This window comes from Sinocyclocheilus rhinocerous, unplaced genomic scaffold, assembly GCF_001515625.1.
Source record: "Sinocyclocheilus rhinocerous isolate Xijiao unplaced genomic scaffold, SAMN03320098_v1.1 scaffold986, whole genome shotgun sequence".
NCBI classification, from domain to species: domain Eukaryota; kingdom Metazoa; phylum Chordata; class Actinopteri; order Cypriniformes; family Cyprinidae; genus Sinocyclocheilus; species Sinocyclocheilus rhinocerous.
In genome coordinates, this window is record NW_015645515.1 from 128,667 (window position 1) to 155,836 (window position 27,170).

At 40.2% G+C, this 27,170-nt stretch overlaps 1 protein-coding gene across 1 annotated transcript in view; it reads right to left on the reverse strand.

Moving 5' to 3' along the window:
- Positions 1-2,737: 2,737 nt before the first annotated feature.
- Positions 2,738-27,170, reverse strand: part of mib2 (MIB E3 ubiquitin protein ligase 2) — a 52,809-nt gene continuing 28,376 nt past the window's right edge. Inside the window, exons 11-19 of the mRNA XM_016509600.1 lie at positions 26,158-26,306; positions 22,526-22,682; positions 21,352-21,506; positions 13,894-14,020; positions 12,153-12,377; positions 5,027-5,205; positions 4,756-4,940; positions 4,526-4,591; positions 2,738-3,435 (exon numbers count right to left, since the gene is read on the reverse strand). Coding sequence (XP_016365086.1) covers positions 3,194-3,435; positions 4,526-4,591; positions 4,756-4,940; positions 5,027-5,205; positions 12,153-12,377; positions 13,894-14,020; positions 21,352-21,506; positions 22,526-22,682; positions 26,158-26,306 — 1,485 coding nt within the window. The 3' untranslated portion in view covers positions 2,738-3,193. The remainder of the gene's footprint in view (positions 3,436-4,525; positions 4,592-4,755; positions 4,941-5,026; positions 5,206-12,152; positions 12,378-13,893; positions 14,021-21,351; positions 21,507-22,525; positions 22,683-26,157; positions 26,307-27,170) is intronic.

Consider the following 27,170-nt stretch of genomic DNA (forward strand, 5'->3'; position numbering starts at 1 on the left):
TTGAACACCAGCGTGCAATATTCTAGTAATCCAGCGACCACCCATGAGCATAACTGAAGAACTCATTTTAGAATCCCTACATTTTCAGAAAAAAAAAAAAACCCAGGACACATTATATGATCTATTATGGCACGGCTGTGCACACATTCTGAACCAATATTTTGAAAATGACACTGTCATGTATCTTGAAGTCTTTAGTGACAAAGACACTCGTAATCAGTCCAGTCTATACACTTTGAAACGCTGTACATTTCTCTAAATGACTTGCGATGACTAACCACATCACCTCAATACTTCACTTTTAATATCAATATTCAAACGAAATTCATTGTCAGTTTTATTCACTGGTAAAATCCTTAGATCCCACCGCTACAAGCACCCAAAAAATGAAACCATAAATATATGCTTAAAAACAGTTCAATATTTACTGCAAAATATTTTTTACAGAGTAAAACTAAATAAATACAGGAAATGGACAGTAAGGCCAACAGCAGAACTCCACATAATGAACTGTATAAACATTTTGTAACTTAGACTTTCCTTGAAGTAAAACTCATCCTTGAAGCAAACCATTTCTGTAGTTCATTATTGTTTTTGTCCTCGCCTGCTGACAACTCACATATATTTTTATTACTTTTGAATTATGATTATGTACAGCACAAACAATATTGTCAAAACAAATGAACAGTTCTAGATGAACTCTAGATACTCTACATGGAATTCTGCGATTGAATTCTGAATTTCACTGGCTCCACTTCTCCAATAGTGAAGTCAAGTTAACTCTGAAACTATTGGAGAAATGGAGCCAGTTTTGATTGGAAAGCCAGCGGGAACCTCAGAATGAATGATGCACGATGGCTTCGTTTACAAGATCTTTTGCCATATACATCATATCGCAAACTTCAGGATACTCTGTATATTAAACAGGAATAATGTATGAAACAGCAAATGCTTGAGTAGAACTCGTGGCTTCTGGGCAGTTGTTGTATTTGTGAGCTGTTAGCAGATAAGCTTAATTAAACTAGATAACGCACGGTCTTTCTATTCTAAGAAGTCACGGATGACTTTCATGTTAAACCACTGTTCTCTTAATTGAAAAAGCAAAAGAACTACACGTTCAACAAATTATAAAACGTCCAGCCCTGTAACGAGGGCCGATAAGTTAAATCAACACATTACAAAGGCTTGATACGGACATGATGCTCTCGGACGCATGTGTGCTCTCTTACACACGCTGACAAAATTTGGCACTAATACCGCCATCGCATTTCTCACGAACTGCAAAGCTCTGCAGCGGCTGGCGTACAGCGAGACATTCACATCGACATGTTTGTGTTGGCTATCCCAAAAGAGGGAGCTATGAAAAAGCCCATCACAGAATGACACGTACAATAAAATAGAATAAACTCCATAAATGCACACAGTGTAAAGCCCTTCTGGAACAAAAACACTTCATGGACAATTAGACTCTAGGAGGGAATATGAACTGATGCTGAAGTACTTACAGGCCTAATTCATGTTGGGGAACGTTTGAAATATTTCAACTAACATTGGTAAACTACACTTTCTGACCACTTTCACACCCAACTGCCTCGCTAACACATTTTTTACTGTACATCCTAATAGAAGGTAAATTACAATCACCATCGCAGAAATAGTTCTCTCAAAAACGACACCATTTGAACTGATGTATGGAAAAGTGTTACAGTATATGGTGACTCTTCCAAAAATTCTACGTTGTGTTCCACACAAAAAACAAAAACTAAACTCACACGGGTTTTGAATGACATGGGGGTGAGAAAATACTGACAGCAGTGATGAAGTCTTTTCTTGAAGTCGTTTTTGACAATTCTAGAGGTTGTCCAATCACCTACAGCCTTGAAGAGTTCCCAACTCATTGTCACTGTTAAAACAAGTGATGTTCAATCCCAGAATACATTTAGGCAAAGCATTACTGTGGGAGATATGAGGCTAATAAACACTTTATATAATGTCATGCAATGCCAGTGGATAAGGTTGCACGTTTTGTAAAGTTTGTAAAGTTTACGGTGGGTTACTGACTTGCATGAACCTGAGAAAACTAAAGAACTCCTAGGATTAGGAAGCATTCGGCACCAATGCTGACACAAATCAATCTACTATTGTGCTATTAAGGGTCTTTCAGTCGGACCCTCAGACACAGAGCCATTATCACACATGAGCACTTATAACACTACAAATGGTATTCGTGACCATATATATATGACGTAGATAATATGCTCACCAGCATGCATTATGTATATCTCTTGCTTGTGTAAGTTCTAGATCTGTGAGTGGACCGGTACAGGCATCTGATAAAAGAAACGCCATTCTCTGGGACGCTGGGACTGCACTTTAATGTACATCAGACTCGGCTCAGAATGAAGTTAGTGTTTGAAGAGTTGATTGAAGCAGCAGCGGGCGCTGGATCACCGTGTTCGGTGGGATCTCATGGAAACCAGGTCATATTTCACCCCAAAATCACATGAACAAAAAGAATGAATTACATTTGACACGTTTTTATATTCATTATATTCACTGTAAAAATACTGTAAAAACGTTTCTATTGGCATAAATTAAAGCTAGAGTAAAACCAATGCTGAACTACCATGATGCATACACACTTAATATTTTGAGCATTACAGTAAAGAGAATTGAAGGTGAAAATGTCACAAAATAAAATCATTGTATGCACCGCTAAATATCTCAATATCTTCTTTTTTTTTTACACAACATGATTTCTCCCTTTGGATTTTAGTGTAAAATATGGCCCAGGTCCCGACGGGTTTCGTGAGATGCTTTCTGCGCGGGGCTGATGTGACAGCTCACGCTGCATGCTGGGTTTGTGTTAGGGTTCTCTATAATCTAGCTCTTCAGCAGCATGAAGCATATCTTCTGATGTCTGATAGACTCCTCTTCACTCGGTAATACTGTAGATGCAGATCCAAAACCAGGTCCTAAATGGCTGAAAACCCTGCTGATGTTCAACGCGATGCACACGCAGACAAGCAAAACCAAAGGCAGGCATTGGTTGGCCATCTAGTGCCCGCTCACATCCTCCGGTCCGGCACGAAAGGGCGGCGCGCTCCTGCTTTATGGCTAAATGATGAGGCTCAGGATAGGACAGACTATGAAGCACAAACAGCCAACCGTCTTCCCCTCAGAGCCACGCGGTTCAGACGAACAGCTGGATCCTCTCGCGGATGGTCTGCCGGCAGATGGGGCAGGTCTTGAGCGCGGCGCTGCAGTCGATGCAGGAGGCGTGGCCGCACTGGAACACCAGCTTGATGTGGTTGTCGATGCAGATGGGGCAGGTGATGCGCTCCTCCATCTGTCTGTAGCGCGACTGCAGCTGCTCCAGCAGGTTGTGCTGCTCCGAGTTCTCCGAGCTGGGGCTGCACTCCACCTCCGTCTGGTCTGCTTTCAAGAAACGGACATGCTCAATTCCAAGCACAACGTACCACAATTAGCCAAAGAACGAACTAAAACTAAAATAGCAATAATTACAACAACGTAATAGAGAACGGGAACACAATTCCTTTCAGTGGCTGCTTCCATCTTTAATTACTGGTACCTGTGTCATAACAGTATTTAGTTCCCTTAATTTTTACTGAAGCGAAAGAGCAAAGTTTCACAGTAAACGTTCAGAATTACACCACAATTCATTCACAGTCCGCGGGGACACAAAAGTGCAGCTACGACCAGGGAGAACACAATTTCTCTCCAAATCAGTCGCCCATAAAGGCCTGTTCAAAGGAAAGTTCATGCTTCTTGATGTGCTGTTGATTAGAAAGACTAACTTTTGCACCGTAATGATGATAAACAGCCTGCTGTGCACAAACATAATCATCCCATCATCTATTTTACAGAAAACCATTCTGAAGGGAAAAGCTAAGCAGGCTTCATGTACTGGAAGGCCACATATTTCTACTTTGTCTCTTTATTTATTTTTTCCCTTTCTAGCTTGTACTTATTTGAACAATGCCTAAAACTTGGTGTTACAAGCCCTTCCTGTGTCTGTTTGCCTCTTTAAGAAGAATCGCTTTATGTATTCCCCAATTGTAAGTCGCTTTGGATAAAAGCGTCTGCAAAATGACTAAATGTAAATGTAAGGCCAAATGTATTTAGCATCTTATCGATGTCTGAAGACAGACGGATGAGTCTAGAATCTAGAGCCCAGGTTTTATTTAAGCTGTTTCCTTAACAGGTTTCTATGGAGTATGAGACTTCGTTCTTCTGTTTTTATTACAACTAATGTTTGAGAGAAATTTGGTAATTCAAGTAGAATGTCACCAAATTAGATCAATTGAAAGCTGAGCGTATGCTGACCGCAACACTGTGTGCTCATTTTAAAATGGGCATTATTGACCGTTATTAACTTTATTCTGTACTAAAGTGTTTATCATTTGGAAAGCAGGCCATGGAGCAACAATACTGTTTCTTCTCAGAATGAACCAACATGAAAAAGCATAAAATATTATCGTAATTCAAATGTAAAAATGCTTACCTTGCCGAATTTTCTTTGTTATTGTCACCTGGCACCGGATACATTTCTTCATTCTGTGAGCACATTCTGAATAGATACAACACAGGACAGTTTCTGTAGACCAACTATATAGGCAAGTAAAACTTCTATAATTCATGGCCAACTTAACTACCACATTTTGATGCGTTTCTGAGCAAACCTATATATTCATCCAACAACAGCAGGTCTGGACTTGAGTTTAGTAAGCTCACCCTCGCAGGCGACGCTGTGTTGACATGGAGAGAACAGCACCAGCAGTGCGAGCTCGGAGCAGATGAGGCACTCGCTGGGGCCCGTCGCGCTGGGCATGACCAGGTTGGTCATGGTGTTGGGTGTAGTGTGCACTCGCCTGAGACTGCTGCTGCTCGTGCCTGTGCCACACGTGACGGCTTGAAGCCTGAACACACACACACAACATGTCAAGATCACATCTGATCAGATCCCGCAATCAGTGAGCAGCACAATCAACACGCCGAGACACACCTGTGCTTTTCTGCGAAGCTCCTGATGAGAGTTTGTACGCTGCTGTCTGTAACCAGGTCCAGTGGGCTTTTACCTTTATGGTTGGCATAACTGATATCGGCCCCTTCCTGTGCCAAGAAGCAAGCGATAGCAGCTCCTACGTTCAGCTCCGTGTTTCCCATCAGCCCTGAGCTACACAACTACACGCAAAGAAGGAAGCAATAAACACCACTGATTATAATACTAGATGCTTCTCCGGTGCGCACGGCTTCTGTTATTTCAGCACAGTATGTGAATTTTTACATGGAACACATGGAATACCTGGATGACGTACTACGTTTACCAAACTGTGTAGCATTCAGCAGAGCACACTTTCCTGGAATACTGTGTCCCACATTTCAAGAAAGACAAACGCACCGGAAGCGAATGCAACTGTCTTCTATTTATGAATCATTAACATTTGATTCGGGGTGTTCTATTGACAAAAAAAAAAGATATCTCGAAATTTTCTGGGATTTTATCGATAACAATAATTAGACAATATTTTTGCTATAGTTTGTTATTGTGCTGGTACCGTAAGGACTACCGCGGACAGCTGACTGCTAAAGCTATTTTAGGGAAAAAAGGACTATACTGTCAAATAATAAAGAAAATAAGAACAAAATCTATGCAACAGCACAAATAAATACAATAGAGCAAAGATAAATAAAATAAACAGTGCTTTTCAGGTTTTTAGGTAGGTCTAACAGTTTTTAAGTACAGAAATTGAATAAAGTAATCAAAAGTAAAATAGCATTGCATATTTGACTGTATAAACGGAAGATTAATCCTTATTAAAGGTACAAAAGTTATTCAGTCAAGAGCAGTGAGTGATTTCCTTGTCTTTTGTTGTTTGATTAACATTAAAATCACAGACAGCAGGAATATAGCCGGCTGTCACGGATCCAGTACACTGATACAGTACGTTCACTGTGTCTGCTAGGAAACTCAGCAAGACGGGCATGTTATCATTTGTGTGTGAATTTGTCCATTCAAGCACAAGTCTTGAAAGAGAGCTCAGTATTTGTGCGCTGTCTAAGACGCGGGTTCTTCTCATTCACGTCTTCTGGCTCTTGAATGTTGAAACTGGCGAGGCTTAAATGCGTTTAGTTTCAACACAGATAGCAGCATGTTTACAGCAAGCATAACTTTACTAACAGTGACTGCTTTGTCCACGTTTCTTTTGTTCATCGCTGTTGTTGTAATGTCTTGGGAAGCCAGAATGCGTATCCATCCACAGAAACATGCATTAGCCCAACTCTGTCTGTTTTACGTGTTGTTGTTATTTTGAACAAACCATATCGTTGAACCGTGGGTGGAGAACGGTACGGTTCGATTTTATACCGAGAACCGTTACACTCCTAGTGTGGTGGTCAGTTCACAGCAGTGACAGAAATTAATCGGTTTTAATAAGTTTAAATTAATTTTGACCTTTTATGGGCATTTTTACCTTTAAAAAGCAATTTTTTCTAAAAGTGTGCATCATTATTTGAGTCAGATTCTTACATTTAATCAGTCAATGAGAATAAGAAGATATTTGGGCTGTTACCAAGCAAATTAAATCAGTATCAACAAAATTAATCTTTGCAGTGCAGGGAAACACAGCATTTAGATGAATTTAAACACAGTTTAATGCAGCTCAGAGGCTTTAACCTGCAGTTACAAATGCATAAATAATGTTTTGATATTTTAAACATAAAGCGTTGAATACTTATATTTGAAATGATTAAAAACATGAAAAGATACTTTAAATGTGAAATTAAAACCGCTAGTAGGTGGCAGCAAGTCACTGTTAATAAGTGAGTCACTGTGATGAACCGAATCATATAAACGGTGATTCATTCAGGAAACAGGTAAAAACAGGCAATATAGTGTCTAAAACGTAAGTCTCTTAATATTAACTTCCTGGTATTGAACTGCTGTATTAAAATCAATATCACATTTGTAATCATGCTGATTTTTGAAGAAAAAAAAAAGGCATTCTTCATGTGATATTAACTATATGAAATGATATAAATGTATAGATTTCCTGCACCTATATCTTGAATTTTGTGATCATTCTAAATGCATTTTAAAAGACTGAATCATGCAGTGAAAGAACACACTGTAAATGCGCACGCGCACTAGTTTAACCTACTAGACTTCATCACGTAATGTATGCGTTTGGGTTTTGCTATTTACTCGATAATGTCAGATTGCACATTGTTAAAAAGACAATTATGATATTATCGTAGATTATATATATCACACACCCCTAATTTGATCAGAATCACACTGTGGAAAGCTAAAATATCTACCTATGGGAAGGGCATTCGTACCTGACCTCTGCACAAGCATCCAATGCCAGGAAAGGGTCCATCACTTATCTGACCACATAAAAGGACCTGCACAAGCTACCTTTTCAGTCAGCATGCTCGCTTCTCGTGTAGCAAGTGGGGCAATCTTGGTGGATCTCTCCACTCTGTTTTAGAGAACTGTGTTACAAACAGTAACCTATTGTTGTGTATTGCTTTTATCATCTCGTGTTCGACATACATTCACAGAGAGACCCTGAAAGCCAGGGCTCAGTCACCTGCAAAGGCAATGCATAACACATCCCAAAGGTGCTCTATGGGTGGAGATACAGTATCAATGGCATGTAGTAATACCTTTACATCATTAAACCTGGCAACCCACACAGTAATGAAACTGGTGCCAGGCAAGCCCAGGTTTGGGGAGGAGTAGAGTACAGAATGAGCTAACAGAGTCCTGGTAATATCAAGCCAGTAGTATCTGACAAACCCAACTTGCAATTTCCTGCAATGAAACTCCTCTAAACAGAGCCCAAGAAGCAGCCATGCCCCTAGTGGAGTGTGCTCTAAAGGGTCCCTGGGGGCTTGGACTCGCTTAGATTTAAATGCCAATGAGAGAGGCATTGCCAACAAATCAAGAGCTATCCATGCATGCACAGTACACGGAGCATTCAACCTCTGATCCTGTGCAGAGTATAAAAGGGATGGGTGAAAAGACGAAAGCTTGAAGACCTCACATGTGCACACTGGGAAGCATTTAGGCATAAAGGCCAGGCTGGGCCTAAGAAAAATCATATCTCCGCTGAGAGAGAATTTAGTGCACAAGGAATGAACAGAGAGACGTGTTTTGGCTGAAGCCGTGGCCAGAAGCAAGGCTGTCTCAAAAGACAGAAGCTTAAGGAAATATTCCAGCAGGGGCTCAAAATGCCGTTGAGACAAAGCCTCCAGCAAACTGAAACTGAGGCTCACTTACCAACAGAGAGCCTGTTTCTTGAATGGGAGTAATTTATTCAATTCAATAGACCTATTTAAAACATTGTTTCATTTGTACCTTTGTTTTATTGTATTCATCTATCATATTGCTTGTCATTTGTTTCTTTGGACTTATTACTGACTGTTTACTTTCTTCAAACAAACCCATGTCGAAACCTTTTTTTTTTCTTTTACTATTTGTTTAGATCAGGGGCACTGCTAGCAATTTTGGGCCCAATGAAAGAAACATAGTTATCCAAAATCTTTGTCTGCAATTTAATAATACTAACCTATTATTTTTGCTATTGCTTTTGATCACCAGGTATCAGTATTTAGTCAGAGACCTACCCATAGCCGCGGGAACATATTTTATCTGGGGGTACTGCGGGGTGGGGCTTGATGTTGAAGGGCGGGGCCACGGTGGGGGATTTTAAACAAAATCCTAATATTAAACAGCCCAAACACTTATAGATGAACATACAAATTAATGAAGGCAGAGTTATATGAGAACGAATATATATTTGTGCTTTTGTGATTTTAGCTCAATAATATTTTTTTTTCTTTAATATTTTTATTATTTTAAGGGGATTTTACTAAATATTAAACGTTACTTGTATCAGGTTATTCATTGATATATTTTCAGACATGATTAAAGACTGCCATTTATTAAAAGTTGAAATTTAAATGTTGATTTGAAGTGTCAGTTATTATTATTGTAGTCAAATCTAGACAGAGAAAGCATTTTGTTAGGCTACTCATACTAGCTACAGCGTGATCAGTCACACTAAAGTCATCAGAATAAATATTGGCTCAGTGTGACCAGGGCAATATTTACCATGAACAGAGACGTTCTGTGGTCGAGATGTGCATCCTATTCGAAAAAATCTGCATCGCAATCAGCAACTGGTAAATTGAGATTCCAAATAGCTTTACTGGCATGATAAAAAAGGCTTTACAGGCTTTACAAAGCGCTTCGAACCAATGGTGTTGAGCATTATCAAATTTAGAGGCTACAATTCATAGTTTTCATAGTTTTCAGTGGCTCGAAGACCTGTCGGGCAAAACATCCATAGCATTGCAGCACAAGCCAGTCAATTTTCCATTGGTTTCCAATCCACAAATATTTAGATCTCTTGATGACCGGACTTATAGTTTACCATCTGATCTCACTCAGTGACTCTAGGCTACGTAGGATGGGACGGAACCATGCAGAGAATGTAATTTTGTTTTATTTGTAACTCTTTGGTAGATACATTTATAATTTCTTTTGCATTACTACTAGTACTGTTACTGCTAATAAAACAGATCTCTGGGGGCCCCAAAAGTGTGTGGGCCCTTAGAATCATCCAAACTTTCCCCCTTAGCGGCGCCCCTGGTTTAGATAATAATAGTTTTAAAAGTACATGTTTACAGCAGGCATCCATATTTCATTAAGTGCAGTGCGCTAGTATTCCACTCTCTCTATCTGTGTCACTGTACCGCTCTTACCCTGCTGTAGAGCAGCGCTCCTTCGCCCTCTCCGCTGCTCATGACGGTGGCCAGCTGCTGGCGGCTGAGAGCCGTGTGCATGGCTGTGTCTCCATCCTCATCCTCTGCGTTGACGTCTGCCCCCTCCGTCACCAGCAGGGCCACTAGAGCCATGTGACCCTGAGTCACAGCCAGCTGCAGCGGCGTCTGATTGCGATTGTTGCGGATGTTGATGTCACAACGACCCTTAACGCCAAAGAGGGCAGAATTACGGAGGTTACAAATACACAGGCAGTCAAACGTTGGACACACTGAATTGAGCTTAAATGTTCTTTTATTTAAAGGCTTCTGTTTATATTTTGGTGGGCAAGAATAAATTGTGCCAATGGATGAATTTGACTTGTGTTATTGCAGTTTGACTGCATGTTTAAATTATCATCTACATTCTGAAATAGAGAAAAAACACAGTATTATAAATGGTTCAAAACTTCCTTTCTCTGCTTTAAATACCTACAAAACATTCCCAAAGTAATAAACACATATAAGCCCACCAGCCACCAGATGGCAGCACACTCAGTTCATCAAATACTGTATTACACACACTAAACACAAGCAGCACACAGGACAAAAAGTGAGGGTGTGACTGTTGTTTAAGTCATAAATAAAGCTATTATAAGACCCAGGTCATCACATAACAGTGACTTAACAAGCCTGAAAACACACCTGTGGCCTTAACACAAAAATAAGATCTTTAATAAAAAGATATGGCTTTATTTTACTGTCAAATGTCGAGAGCGCACTGTTGTATAGAGCAAAAGTACATTGCTATGATGCGCTCGCACGAATCTCTCCGCTCGCACGCAGATTTCTTTTGCTCTCGCACTAAACCGGACGCGCACTCTCAGATATGTGCTGCTCTCGCCCAGAGAGTGTGCGCGCACTTAAAACGTGTCCGTTGCCATCGCGAATCTCTCCTCGTGCTCAAAGAGTGCCCGTGTGCGCGCTCAAACTGTGTCCTTTGCACTCGCAAATCTCTCCGTGCTCTTGCGCTAGAAATTAATTATTTTCGCACCTGGATTAAACTTTGTCAAAAGTTATCAACAAATCAGACTTCCATGACTGACCGATTAAAATGCTACGTGAAATCTAATTAGCTGGAATTCAATTTAATAATACTGACCTATTACTTTTGCTATTGCTTTTGACCACTAGGTATCAGTATTTAGTCAGAGACCTACCCATAGCCGCGGGAACATATTTTATCTGGGGGTACTGCGGGGTGGGGCTTGATGTTGAAGGGCGGGGCCACGGTGGGGGATTTTAAACAAAATCCTAATATTAAACAGCCCAAACACTTATAGATGAACATACAAATTAATGAAGGCAGAGTTATATGAGAACGAATATATATTTGTGCTTTTGTGATTTTAGCTCAATAATATTTTTTTTTCTTTAATATTTTTATTATTTTAAGGGGATTTTACTAAATATTAAACGTTACTTGTATCAGGTTATTCATTGATATATTTTCAGACATGATTAAAGACTGCCATTTATTAAAAGTTGAAATTTAAATGTTGATTTGAAGTGTCAGTTATTATTATTGTAGTCAAATCTAGACAGAGAAAGCATTTTGTTAGGCTACTCATACTAGCTACAGCGTGATCAGTCACACTAAAGTCATCAGAATAAATATTGGCTCAGTGTGACCAGGGCAATATTTACCATGAACAGAGACGTTCTGTGGTCGAGATGTGCATCCTATTCGAAAAAATCTGCATCGCAATCAGCAACTGGTAAATTGAGATTCCAAATAGCTTTACTGGCATGATAAAAAAGGCTTTACAAAGCATTGTCAGCGCTTCGAACCAATGGTGTTGAGCATTATCAAATTTAGAGGCTACAATTCATAGTTTTCAGTCACGTGACTGGCTCGAAGACCTGTCGGGCAAAACATCCATAGCATTGCAGCACAAGCCAGTCAATTTTCCATTGGTTTCCAATCCACAAATATTTAGATCTCTTGATGACCGGACTTATAGTTTACCATCTGATCTCACTCAGTGACTCTAGGCTACGTAGGATGGGACGGAACCATGCAGAGAATGTAATTTTGTTTTATTTGTAACTCTTTGGTAGATACATTTATAATTTCTTTTGCATTACTACTAGTACTGTTACTGCTAATAAAACAGATCTCTGGGGGCCCCAAAAGTGTGTGGGCCCTTAGAATCATCCAAACTTTCCCCCTTAGCGGCGCCCCTGGTTTAGATAATAATAGTTTTAAAAGTACATGTTTACAGCAGGCATCCATATTTCATTAAGTGCAGTGCGCTAGTATTCCACTCTCTCTATCTGTGTCACTGTACCGCTCTTACCCTGCTGTAGAGCAGCGCTCCTTCGCCCTCTCCGCTGCTCATGACGGTGGCCAGCTGCTGGCGGCTGAGAGCCGTGTGCATGGCTGTGTCTCCATCCTCATCCTCTGCGTTGACGTCTGCCCCCTCCGTCACCAGCAGGGCCACTAGAGCCATGTGACCCTGAGTCACAGCCAGCTGCAGCGGCGTCTGATTGCGATTGTTGCGGATGTTGATGTCACAACGACCCTTAACGCCAAAGAGGGCAGAATTACGGAGGTTACAAATACACAGGCAGTCAAACGTTGGACACACTGAATTGAGCTTAAATGTTCTTTTATTTAAAGGCTTCTGTTTATATTTTGGTGGGCAAGAATAAATTGTGCCAATGGATGAATTTGACTTGTGTTATTGCAGTTTGACTGCATGTTTAAATTATCATCTACATTCTGAAATAGAGAAAAAACACAGTATTATAAATGGTTCAAAACTTCCTTTCTCTGCTTTAAATACCTACAAAACATTCCCAAAGTAATAAACACATATAAGCCCACCAGCCACCAGATGGCAGCACACTCAGTTCATCAAATACTGTATTACACACACTAAACACAAGCAGCACACAGGACAAAAAGTGAGGGTGTGACTGTTGTTTAAGTCATAAATAAAGCTATTATAAGACCCAGGTCATCACATAACAGTGACTTAACAAGCCTGAAAACACACCTGTGGCCTTAACACAAAAATAAGATCTTTAATAAAAAGATATGGCTTTATTTTACTGTCAAATGTCGAGAGCGCACTGTTGTATAGAGCAAAAGTACATTGCTATGATGCGCTCGCACGAATCTCTCCGCTCGCACGCAGATTTCTTTTGCTCTCGCACTAAACCGGACGCGCACTCTCAGATATGTGCTGCTCTCGCCCAGAGTGTGTGCGCGCACTTAAAACGTGTCCGTTGCCATCGCGAATCTCTCCTCGTGCTCAAAGAGTGCCCGTGTGCGCGCTCAAACGGTGTCCTTTGCACTCGCAAATCTCTCCGTGCTCTTGCGCTAGAAATTAATTATTTTCGCACCTGGATTAAACTTTGTCAAAAGTTATCAACAAATAGAGCAGCACATATCTGAGAGTGCGCGTCCGGTTTAGTGCGAGAGCAAAAGAAATCCGCGTGCGAGCGGAGAGATTCGTGCTCGCGCATCATAGCAATGTACTTTTGCTCTACAACAGTGCGCTCTCGACATTTGACAGTAAAATAACGCCATAAAAGGGTGTTTGTGTGTACACACAGAGTTAATTGAGCAGGAGCACTGGGGGTTAAAAAGCAGACATATTTTGTTATTCTCAGCTAAAATACACCAATGACTCTCAAGCTGTTTAAATTATCCTTTTTAGGTATGACTACTTTTCTATGCAGATGAACATCCTGATGTTCCTGACATAATTCATGTGGTAGAGTTTGCTCCATGTGACCAGTGCTTTATGAATAGTCACGTAACATCCCTTCCTATTTTCGATGGTGAGGACAAGAGTCCGGATATAACCTAACATAGAAAGGATTGGTAAGTGATTTATTAGATCACTTCATTCAATTTATTAGGAATGTTGAGATATTACTGTTATACTTCCAAAACTGTGCAGTTCTGTAATTTTCTGCACACTTTCCACACTTTGCCTTCCATTGTAGTTGTATTACTGTACATGTATTTTGCCCATGTTTTAAGCAGACAGTATTCCTGGAGTTAATTGTGAGCTAAATCTCTCATACCTCTTTGAGGAGAATCTCAGCTACATCCCGGTGGTTGTTCAAGGCGGCCAGATGCAGAGCAGAGAAACCATCTTCCTTCTTAACGTCAGCCAGCTGTCGCGCTCGAGCCAAGATCATCTCTGTCGCTCTGGAGGAACACAAACAAACACCAAGACGGTCAGCCCCGTATGTGAGAAATGGGAATCCAGAGCTATTAGGACTCGCTCAGAGGATTTTAGAAATGTAGACATCACATTTGACATTTATATCTGTTTTCCTACACTCTCAGAAAAAAGCTGTCACACGAGAGACATGAGACTAGAACAGCTAGGAAATCTGGCTAGAGACAACAGTCGGTTTAGCATCATTATACAAAAATACCTGACCCACTGAATGTCAAGACGGAGCAGTCACTTCAAGTGCTCCAGAGAGGTCCGAACGACTGAGTGTTCTGAAGCGTGTGCGGCGGTTTAAGAGCTGCTGATGTCAAACAGGATTCAGCAGCTCTGCATTACAGCAGATTACACCTCCACCCTGTGTGTGTGTGTGTGTGAGAGAGAGTGTGTGTGTGTGTGTGAGAGCGAGTGAGTGAGTGAGTGAGTGAGTGTACTCAAAGTACTGACCTTGATTCCTAACAAAACACACTTGCACACACTCAACCATGACAATAACACTCATATCAGTAGGGCTGGGAATTGAAACATTTTTAAAAATAAAACACACTGGAACGATTTCCGTGACATTTTGTCAATGCAGAAGTTAAATGATGCAGCCAGGAGTTCGCAGTTTCAACTAACACAAGAAAAGTCCATGAAAATAGGTCCCAATTAACCCGTTAACGTGAAGAATTTTCCATATTGGTTGTTCACAGGTGTTTTACACGTATTGTGAATTACGCATTGTGTTTTAGAGTTGAACGAAATGTCTAAAAGATGAATGACTCATACGAGCTGGTTCTTTTCACAAACGATGGGCCAAATTCATTGGTCTAAAACAGCTCACTCACTCACTGAATCACTCAAGGCACTTATTAAATGAACATCTGACTCACTCACCATTGGCTCAAAGTGATCTGAAATGTGTCAGTGTGTACTCGGTGAGACTTAAATCAGTTTAATAACCGATGTATAGTTAGGACTGTAGGCCATTATACTGAACATGTGGAGGTGAGCAGAGGCTGAACCTGACTGTGTTTGGGAAATAAAGGTGTGTGTGTTAGTGTGTAACCAGAATAACAAGTTTAACTGTTGACCATCCAACACACACGCTTATCTAAAGTCATCTAATCTAAACAAGGGAGCATCATAGACTTCTGATGTTTTTACATCAAACTAAAAGACTACAGACAATTCCTAACTTAGTTTAATGCAGCCAGACTTTTGGCTATTGGTCTAAAGTCTGGTCCACACCGCATCTAAGAACCGCCCACAATGACAGAAGGGCGTCAATCAAATCATGGTGCGACAGTCTCTGTGAACAGTTGCATAGAAAACACTAAAATAACAGAAAGGTGTGTAGACTTGTCCAAATGTAATGAGAACAGATTTTTCAGATATAACCAACAAACTTAACTAAATACTAAGTGCCTCAAACAAAAGCAGACCCTGACACCCAGATAGTGTATAAAGCTGTCAGTCAGATTAGAACTTGGTGATGATTTGAGCAACTTTTGCCATTTGAGGCTGAGACTAACCCCAACCTAACCCCTGAAAGATAACTTCATAACAGTTAAAACATTGAGAAATCATTGTTTCCTTTACAGGCTGTGCCCAAAGCTGGGTTTTGCCAGTGTTAGCTCACTTCTAGGGACAATTTTGTCTCGTAAGTGTATCACAGTAAACCCACACATCTCACACGGCTCCACAGAAGAGCAGGTTCTTGGTATTTTCTCCTGGTCTCAGGTGTGAGCCAGAACTAATTGTGTTATTTTCCTCTGTTAGTTCTGTATCTCTTCACTTTCTTCTTTTAGCATCATACTGTTGCAATTCAGCTGCTCTCTTGAACAAAACTTTCATTGAGTGAGTGAGTGAGTGAGTGTGTGTGTGTGTGTGAGAGAGAGTGAGAGATGTGAGTGTGTGTGAGAGCGAGTGAGTGAGTGAGTGAGTGTGTATGAGAGAGAGAGAGAGAGTATGTTTGTTTGCCGCAGAAGTTGCCTCTCTTTCCAAATGAATCCAGTTTATTGTCATTCCAGCTGTGCACAAGTGTGTAGAGTGAACTGTGGTTTCACTGGGTCTGCAGTGCAGGACAACAACACTGAGAACTGTAGAGCTGATATAACAACACTGCAAACAATAAAGCACTACAAACACTGAAAAAATGAACACAATCCAACAGATGCCATGGATTCGGGTCATGTATTCAGTGTACACTGCAACTATTCAACAGTGTCTGAAGTCAACATGGCAGCAGTCCATAGCAATAACTATAAAGGAGATGCTCTTTTTGTACAAGTACTAGCTATTTGAGCTAAATAAGCACAGATAAAGAGAAATATGATTATTATAAAGCTGTGGCACAGGTGACTGGCAGTAGTGCAACGTGTTGTATTTTTATTATTATTATTAGAGCGCAAAAGAATGCCATTCATTGCCATAATGTCACTGATTATCAACTCCATCCTTAAGAACAAGTCAATTCTTCATAAAAATTAGAAAAGATTTCTTAAATATAGTTAATTTCCTTAACGAAATCTATGATGAAAAATGTTCGTCAACAAAGTTTTTTCCCCTGACGAAAACAAGGCGATGACGAGATAATAAGGTCATTAAACGATAACTGAGACTAAATGAAGATGCAATATTGTTGATGAAAAGAGACTAAAATGTAGTTAAAAGAACAAAAATTTTACCAAAACTTTTTTATTTTTGTTGAAAAAAGTGGAGCCAAAACATTTCAGACTGCTTGCTGTACAAGACTCGAGCATTCATGTTTGCGGTTGCCAGATATCAAGACCTCAAATCCCCCAATCAGAGCTTTTCTGTTAAACGGATACGTACTCTGCCCGGCTTTTTGCTTTATGCAATCTGGCAACCATTCACACGCGCTCTCTCTGAAAACACCGACATGCAGTACTGTACAAGTAAGCTGGAGTTCAGCGATCTCCGTTTGAGGTGTTCTGCTTCAATGAAAGTGTCATTCAGCAGTCTGTGTTCTGTCATGGATCCCGACTGTATTGTTTGCTGATTGTAACGTTACTTACGCAACCTCTGTGCAGCAATAAGTATTTGTTTGTCTTTGTTTTAAAAGAGAAACATGAATGCAATTTGGAATTATTGGAATTACTATTAGGAATTTCTCTGTTAAAGGGGTCATATGATGCGATTTCAATTGTTCCTTTCTCTTTGGAGTGTTACAAGCTCTTGGTGCATAAAGAAGATCTGTAAAGTTGCAAAGACTAAAGTCTCAAAACCAAAGAGATATTCTTTATAAACGTTAAGAGTCAACCACGCCTACCTAAAACGGCTCGTTCTAACACGCCCCCACATACCTACGTCACTATGTGGGAAGATTTGCATAACGCCGCCCAAATGTTCACGCAAAGAAAGAAGGCGTAACTTTTATTCTCGCTGTAGTATTGTTGCCGCCGCCATGTCGTGAAGGCGCTGTGTGCTTCGTTGTGAAAGCGAAAATACTTCGTTTGGTCTTCCAAAAGAGGACGATATCCGCTTCGGTCGCTGAGGGAATACATCAACTTTGTGCTGTGGATCGCCGGATCGGCTTTCACCGTGGACGAAGCGTAGTCCAGCCCGGGGTCGTCACATGTGGTGGCCGCAAGCCCTCCAGACGCTCCTTCGTCGAATCCGCCGTATGTCTCCACTGGATGCAACAAATGCCTCGTTTATAATGGGTTTTCATGTTTTTGTCTCGTCGCTCCGGCCGGACACGGCATCACAATATGGTGAGGGGCGTAACATTTCCGTCACACGCTTGAGGTATTCGGCCAATCACAACGCACTGGATAGCTGGCCAATCAGAGCACACCTCGCTTTCAGATGAGCTTTGTAAAAATCGACGCGTTTCAGAAAGGCGGGGCACAGAGGAGCAACAATAATGTACAGTATGTGGAAAATAATGTGTTTTTTTTTAAACCTTAAACCGCATAAACATTTCATTACACCAAATACACAACATAATGTTCTTTTTAGCAGCATCATATGACCCCTTTAAATCTGTACACTAACGTTAGATGAGGTAAAATGAACCATGCACACGAGTCGATATTCTATTGATTTGTGCTTATTGGTGTAAGAGCAACATCTGATGAAATGTAAAAATACATTTCCCAAATGACAACAGTCATTGCAATTAAAATTGAGCAAAATAATCATTTTTTATCATTTTAACCATTATACAGTGAGATGAAAATATGATGAAAATGTGTAAGTTTCCACTGACTAAAATTCTCAGACATTTAGTCTGCTAAAACTTGACTAAAACTAAAACAGGACAAGTTGACTAAATATGATAAAAACTAAAAGTTACATTTGACACAGGACTAAGACTAAGACTGAATTAAAAATAGCTAACAAAATTAACACTACTTCAGTAAAGACCAGCTCTGACATCCCAACATTACGAGCTGGGATTTGAAGCACTGCGGATGATGAAACTACAGTACACCACAAATCTACTGAATATAAACGCTGTAATACAATGATACAAATGAAGAGTTTGGTTTTAAAACGCTATAAATCCGTTTATATGACTAACTTGAGTAAAAATGTGTTTTCTTTACCAAGAAAGTGGCAAGATGAAAACCACTATTTTCTGTTTCAAACTTTCACATAGTATCTTTAGGTTATAATAACATTAAAAATTCAAATCCAGATTTAGATTTTCAAAGATTTATTATAAAATTGTATTACTTTTTCCCCAAAATGCAATAAATCCATTGAATCAATATAAAAGTTATTTTTCATATTGAAACTGTTGAAAATACAAAACATAGTAAGTTGATCCACATATGACAGCCTCTGAACTTGGTCAATACTAATCTTATATACAGGCACTGGACTAAAAATACATTCAATCTCTTCAGGATTATAGCCGATCTTTACCTGGACCTCAGCTATCCGAATGGCACTTGTCCCTTGAATAGATTTAGTTTGTTTGACTCTGGTCAGCATCTCAGAAAATGAATATTTCTTATTGTCAAAATTGAAATGGTGGACTGATAAGAGGAATACAGAAAACGTTATGCCAAGATCAAATAAGAGCTGTTCAAGTGCAGGCCATATGGGACTAGAGAGTAAATACGACAGCAGTGTCTCTCTGTCGCTCTGGGTCATGCTAATATTCCCGCGGCTGCCGCAGTCAACACTCACACATGCCACATACGACAACTGTCAGAACCAGACGTGTTTATAGAGTGTCGGGATCCTGAGAGGACAAGATCCATCCATCACTGCCACAAGGCTTTAATCAACGAGTAGCACACAACTCAGATTGTACTCAATTAACAACTGCATTTGTATCACCACAAAGGAATTCAAGACTTTCATCATCAAAGGCTGTGCATCATTTGGTAGTATTCGACTGATGTCAGCATGGGCATCCTCAGAAACTGCACAAGAGCCACGAACACGCTCCATACTGCACTGCATACAGGTTCACTGGCTGGTGCTGGTCACAATCGGTTTGTGCCGTGATTTACTGGCTTGAATTCTGGAAAACTAACTATTCAATAATGCATAATGTCGGGCCTGTTTAGTTCATGGTAAGAGTTCAACTGATGTTCAGCCCTTATGGAGTTTGATCGAGGGCTGCATGATCTGTTAAACAAAGAAAATCTGACTGCACATTTCAATCCTGCTCTAAGATGGCATGTACTATACGTTTCAAGTTCATCCAGCTGGGATTGTGGAGTATCAAATGCAAAGCTCGGTTAGTGAGGTCAAATAATGAGTTGAGCCCAGATGTTAGCCTTGAGGTCATCTATATGTTAACACTAGGGTTGGGGAAAGTTACTTTTAAAAGTAATGCATTACAATATTGCGTTACTTCATAAAAAAGTAACTTTTTATGACTTTTGGTAATGCATTACGTTACTGTTGTGTTACTTTTTGTCACCTGGTCTGGGCTTGCTTATTTGTTTTTTTAACTCTTTCCCCGCCATTGACGAGTTATCTCGTCTTTTAGAAGAAAACGCTTCCCCGCCAAAGACGAGTTTTTACAGCTTTCCGTGTTTTCACTGTTATACACTCGGGGGCGCTATTACGCATCTCCTGAACGAGTACAAAACCTCCCGAACAAAAACACACGTGAAAAGGACGGAGAAACGAGCGATCGCTTATGTAAACAGATGCATATGAAAAATAATGCGATCATCAGCAAATAAATGAAAACTGCATAATGTTTAGTAAAATGTTGATGCAGGAAGTGGAATATGTCTGTGCAAGCTTTGGAGGTGTTGATGGAAGCGATTTACTGGATTTATGCTTTGATAATCGTACTGAATATTATCCAGATGTAGTTTTTGATAAAAATGTGATTTTCTGCATTTTTTATGAAACCTACCTATATTCAAGTGTTGATAAAAAAAGAAAGCTTTAAGCTAGAATAAAACAGTTTTTTTGTTTAAACGTAGAGGCTCTGATCTTTATTTTGGTGTATTATATATTCAAATATTCATACAGCAAAATATACTGGAGGCCATCAAATTTTAGTGAAAATCATCAAAATCGCTGGCGGTGGTTGGCAACTTTTTTCAAAAATGCTGGCGGGGAAAGAGTTAATAACATAAACCCCAAAAGTGATATTTTTGGTAACTGTAAAGGCCCTTTCACACCAGAGGTGAGCATGGGGACAGGAGAGGCGTCAGTCAATATATAGGAAAACAAAGTTACTTGCTTTACTTACTTGAAAAAGTAACTCGGATATTTTGTTGTAAATTTAAAAGTAATGCATTACTGTACTAGTTACTTTTAAAGAGTAATCTGATTACGTAACTTGAACACTGCGTAACACAGGAACATCCAGCCACTGTGGAGCTACTTCAGGAGGTTTACAGACGGTTAAAGATGTAACTTCTAGGAAAGGCTTTGAGATATCCTCGATTTTAAGTGATTCAGCTCATTTCTTTGTTGAATCTCTATCATTTTTGTTTCATCTTTATTTCAATGACATTTTGCAGTTTTTTCTTCAGTAGACTTTCTGATGTGCATGCTTTAGCTCCTGATGAAGTCCCCAGTCGACTGGTGAGTAACTCGTAGGGTCAGCGTGTAAATTCACAATGGCTTTGCTGATGACAAAACATTCAGCAACATCATGACAGTCACAATGATTTTCACTCGCTTGACAAGACATGAAATATTGATTTAAGCTGAAATTCTTTCATTATGTGAGAAGAAAGTGTGTTTGAGAGACTATTTGAACATTCAGTCAAATCTACAGTTTAGTGTTATTATGCAAAGGAACAGCATGGCTCGGCTGAGCAATCACAGTTCCAGAGAGCTGTGTAATAAACAGCTGAACACTCACAGTTTGTTGCCCTTCAGAGCGGCGTGCTGCAGCAAGTTGAAGCCGCGGTTGTTCTGCTGCGTGAAATCGATGTTGGGCACCACAGTCAGAATCTCAATGATGCTCCTGAAGTCTTTAGCAATGGCGTCATGTAAGGGTGTATCTCCATACGAATCCTGACAACACAAGGAAAGAGAAACAAACATGATGTTAGTGAACACTGGTAAATCTAGTTTTTGCAAATTCTAATTTTACAGAAATGGTAAAGGGATGAAAACTCTCTCATCATTTGCTCATCATGCTGTCCTAAAATGTCAACTCTTTCTTTTCTTGGCTGTGTGCGCTTTACATGGACTCACAGAGATGGAAACGTTTGTTCTTTTGTCTCCTATAACTTTTGAACCCGTTCTGAATGTGTTTCCGTGTAAGCTGGACGCTTGCTGGCTCTGCACTTTTCAAATATTTATAATTAAAAAAAATGAGAATTTTATTTTAGCAGAATTTGTTTGCAAAAACAATATCTAAGCAGCGCCGAAGCAGTAGCCTTTCAAGTCCAAAGGTTTTTCGGATCAGGAGAAACATAATGCTGCCCTTAAGAACTGTGCATTTACTGAAAACATATTTAGATGAGTTATGAGTTTAGCATGTACAGGATGATATTGCTTTATTTAATATACTATTAATGGAAATAAAGAAAAACATTATTTTGCAGAATATGTAAAATATAGCTGATATCATTTTTAATGAATTTGTTTTTAGCAAAGGGTGTCATTAATGTATAATCTAAAATTAAATATTAAATATAAATGTAAATTTAGTCATTTGAAAATTTAGCTGAAACAGAACCGACTATGAATTCAGATGGAAATAGTCTGCCTATAGGTTATAATAAATACTGAAGATGTCTGAAGTAACTCTTCAAGTAATAAAAGCACCAGCAGCAACACGCCACTAGGGCCATTTGCACTGCCATTCTTCACATTAACATAAAAACAATAGGGTTAGCGCACAAATCTAATTGAACTACTGAGTTCACAAGTCCCCCATTAACAAACATACATTAAAAAAATATCCAACGTAAAATAAAATCACTGCATTATTCAATCAAAAACCAACTACATCATTTAAACTCCAAACAGATCACTGACCCAGTTCTGTAAGCACTCAAATCTCAAAGGCGTGTTTTCTGTCTAACCTGCAGGTTGATGTCTGCCGAGTGCTCCGTCAACACTCTCACCACATCCGTGAAGCCTTTATTGACAGCGATGTGCAGCGCCGTACACATGGAGTTATTCAGCAGGTTCACACTGGCTCCATTACTGAGCAGCAAGCGTGCAATTTCTGCCTGATTCCTGCACACACAGCACATATCAGAGACAGCGGAAAAGACATTACAGTGAACATCATTTAGAGGAGCACACTGCATGAGTAAAATACAAATAAATCAAAACCAAGTGTACAATTACTGCCTACAGTGGGTTTAGAAAAGAATCAGCCCCTTATTTAAAATAATCACATTAGCCGCTTTTCCACTGTGGGGCCAGTGCGAGCCAGTGCTTCACTAAAACCCGCCCTTTACACGCCTCTCAGGAACAACGTCACGCAACCCCATCATTTCACCAACAAAGAGAAGTTATCAGAAAACTAACAAGAAGTCAGTCACTGGAACTAGCGCGATCACAAACCGAACATGATAAAAGCGGCCGTTTGTTTGCATGCTGTTAAAGATTTACAAAAGCATCGATGTTTTACAATAATAAGTGATACATTGATCATAATGAATTAATTTATCAGGATTAAAAATTAGTCACAGAGAAATAAAGCGGTATGAACATAGCCTACCTGCTTATTCAGTCGAGTCTGTTTCTGTTGATTTGTAGTCACAGTATATAGCCTACATCACATTTAGAAAGAATGATCATTTCTATATTTTTATAAAAAGCTCCCGAACAAAAAACATTATTCTATTCTTATGACATAAGCTACGTGGAGCTAAACTCTCGAGAGGAGACTTGTGACAGATAAAATATGTTACTAAATAAATACACGATTGTGATAGAGAATAAGAAGCTTACATCTGATTTCTTCAAGCGGTCGTATTTACCATGTTTACTATGGTAATGTTAATGGCTAGCGTGCATAGTCTTTTGCATCACTTATAAATAGGCTATGTCTGCCTTGTATGGTGATCATAATCCACATCAGATCAAGTTATTTCAAACACTCGCTGCTGTCTGAAAGTGAGTTTTGAACTAAAAGTATTTTAAAAGTCTTTAATGCTAGTGTTATAGCTGTTAACTTTCTGAAATGATCCGCGGCGCTGACGCTCTCCAGACGCGGAGAAACTCCACCTTTGTTCATAATCACTCCTCTAGCCCCAGCTGGCCCACTTTGGCCCAAGGTTTTCGTCGGGCCAAAAAACCCGGGCCCTTGGCCCCGAGGAAGCACCGACGAGGCATGATCAAGCCCCGGAAGTGACAGTGGAAACGTCAGTGCTACTTATAACATCCAAGTGAAAGATAAAACACCAACATGTCAGAAACAAATAAAAACAGAATCACTGAGTTGGAAAAAGGATGACCCTCCCCCTAAAAATGGCTTGTAAACTCAATCCGGTGTAGCAAATCACCTTCTCAATGGCACACACAGCCATTTTTCTTTCACCTGTGATCAGCTGTGCTCATTTTGATCAGCTCAGCATGAAAAGAGCTTCCCTGCAGCATTTCAGTCCTTGGTAGTGCAACTGAAGCAAACGATCAACTATGGGCTGCAAGGCACCTTCAAAAGATGAGACAAAAACATTTCAAGGGCTTTATCAATGCACTAGCACAGTGAAGTCTATTATGAAGAAGTGGAAGGTATTTGGTAAAACACAGACCCTCCCTGGATCAGGACGTCACTCCAAACTGAATGAGAGAGTCAGGAGGAAACTGATCAGAGAGGAGACCAAGAGCTACAGCAACTCTGAAGCAGCTGCAGGAGTTTATGACAAAGAGTGGTCATTGTGTGCATGCGACAACAATATCACTAATCCTCCACCAATGTGGCTTGTGTGGGAGGGATGCAAGAAAAAAGCCACTCCTCAAGAAAGGCCACACGCAGTCAGACTGAGCTTTGCCAAAACACACCTTGAAGAATCTGAGGCAGATGAGACTAAAACTGAATTATTTGGTGTCAACACTAAACGCTATGTCTGGTGGAAATCCACTCCAGCTCAGCATCCAGATAACAGCAGTCCTGCAGTAAAGCATGGAGCTGGTGATGTCCTGTTATAGCGTGTTTCTCTGCAGCAGCGACTGGAGCACTCGTCAGGATAGAAGGAACAATGGATGGAGCAAAATACAGTCAGATTCTTGAGGAAAATCTGCTGCCCTCTGCCAGAAAGTTATCAATGGGAGGAAGGTTTACCTCCCAACATGACAATGACCCAAAGCACACAGCAGAACTGCAATGAACTGAAGACTGCAGTCCACAAACACTCACCATCAGATTGAACTGAACTTGAGCAGTTCTGCAAAGAAGAGTGGGCAAATATTGCAAAGTCTAGATGTGCAAAGTTAGTAGAGATAACTCCCAACAGACTAAAGGCTGTAATTAAAGCAAAAGATGGTTTAACAAAATACTGACACAAGAGGGTGATCCTTTTTCCAACTCTGTGATTCTGTTTTTTATTTTTGTATTTTTTTCTGACATGTTGGTGTTTTATCTTTCACTTGGATGTTATAAGTTGCACTGAGTAAATACAGCTGGATGAAACAAAAACTGTGTCCGTCTTCATTTTAGGCTGCAAAGCAACACAATGCGATTATTTTAAATGGGGTGGTTCTTTTCTAAACCCACTGTACAATACTGAATTTACTACTGTAAAAAGAATGACATGCTATAGCCATCACAATAGTGAACAGAAAAACTGGACTTGACAACATTAGTGTATCGTATAGTGCTGTGGCTCATACTCTTAAAACTAAACAAAAATGAGCAGCGAGTCAGCGACCAATAATTGTTCAAAACTCAGTGTGGTTTAATTGATCCTCATCGTTCATATTTTCTTTCGGCTTGTGTAGTTTTGTTCAAGGTTTTTGAGGATTAAACTTCACACTTTTATAATTCACACTTCAGAGCATCAAATCAGTTAAATGATCCAAATAGAACTAGCCAAACATTCATCTAACTCGTGTGGGGAGCTAGTAATTCAGCTACATCAGTTAGATCTGCCAAAATCACATCAATGCCCCAAATCATCTCTGCTTGGAAATAATGTGGAGTGCAGCTGCTCCAGCCAGATGATCTGGGTCACTCTGTCAACCTCTAGAGCCCAGAGACATCAATCCACCGGCAATACAGATGCCTTTACGTGTACTTTAGAAGGATTAAAATGTCACGATTTAGTCTGACTTACATTCAACCAGTCGTGTTTGTGCAGAGGTACACTAACAGAGCTAGATAATGCCACTGTGGCTTGGTTTTGGCTCTAGATGTATAAACATGAATCAGACTACAGTTAGCCCTGGCACGGTGTGTTTTCTGAGAAACAGAGGTGACGCTTGTATTTAATCCTTTAAGTAATCAGTTACAGTGAAGACTGCAGCTCAACTACGCAAAAATCAACTGTAGCGCATTTAATACTGCACATGTAAACATACTCAGTGTCTCTGGAGTGTGCCTTCATCTTAATTAGTTAAATACAGTTAACTGAGGACGAGCACAGCACATTTCTGTTTGTACAGAATGTGCAAAAACGCAGGTTGTCCTGCATCTAATACTGGGTAACGTACACATGGCCTGTTCTCATAAGTGTAAGCGTAAGCTCTAAGCACTGGCTCTCACCCGAACGCTGTGTAGTGTAGCGCAGCGTCTCCGTCCTCATCTTTAGCTTCAATGCTGCTGTTGGCCTGAAGCAGAACCTTCACCACCTCCACATGTCCCTGATGGGCAGCCACCTGCAGAGCCGTCTTCCCCTGGTTCTTAACATCCACCTGAACACAGTCACACACAGCCTTCGCTCAAACACACTTCTGCAAAGACTTCTCCCCATCCACCTACAGGTGCATCTCAATAAATTAGAATGTCGTGATCTTGGATGAACTGAGGGTGAGCACATTTTAATAAAGCAAACTTTAATTTTTGGGTGAACGATTCCTTAACCTCTACCACACTATCTACTTGCTCAACTCTGTCAGAAATAGATTGCACCCGAGATGACCGTTCTTTATTAACTTTATCAACGCTTTCAGTCCAGCTGTCTGTAGTCTCTAATCCAGTATCTTACAGAAAGGACACTTTTTCCTTGAAAACACAGATAAGCAGCTGCTCAGCGTCAGCCCGTCTCTAGTGGGCTGTGTGTTTATAAAGGGAAAGGCTAAAACCCTTCGGACAGAGAGAGCCAGAAATAACTTGAAACGTCTGGAGATTCCCTCCCTTAGGACAACCCATGCAAACAAAATCCCATTTCTTTCCACTAAATCAGACTGAGGCACTAACCTTGTCAGGGTATTTCTGCACCAGTTCACGCACTTTAACGGCGTTCCCGTGAGCCGCCTCGATAACCAGCCGGCCCGGATGATCCTGCTCCGTGGACTGAGAGAGCAGCTTCTCCAGGACTGAAATGACCGTACCTGAACGACAGAGAGAAAGAGACATCTCCATTCTGTGTTCAGAGAAGGGTTTAGTGTTACAGTTCTACAGCTCAAAACCCTCTAAACCAGTCAGAATGAGTCAAAATGTCACCATGCATCAAACATCACAAACTATCCAGCACTGGCACAGCATGTAAAGGAGAGAAAAAGAGAGAGAGATACACTAAAAACACACGGTGCTGAAACGAGAAAAACAAGCGTTGG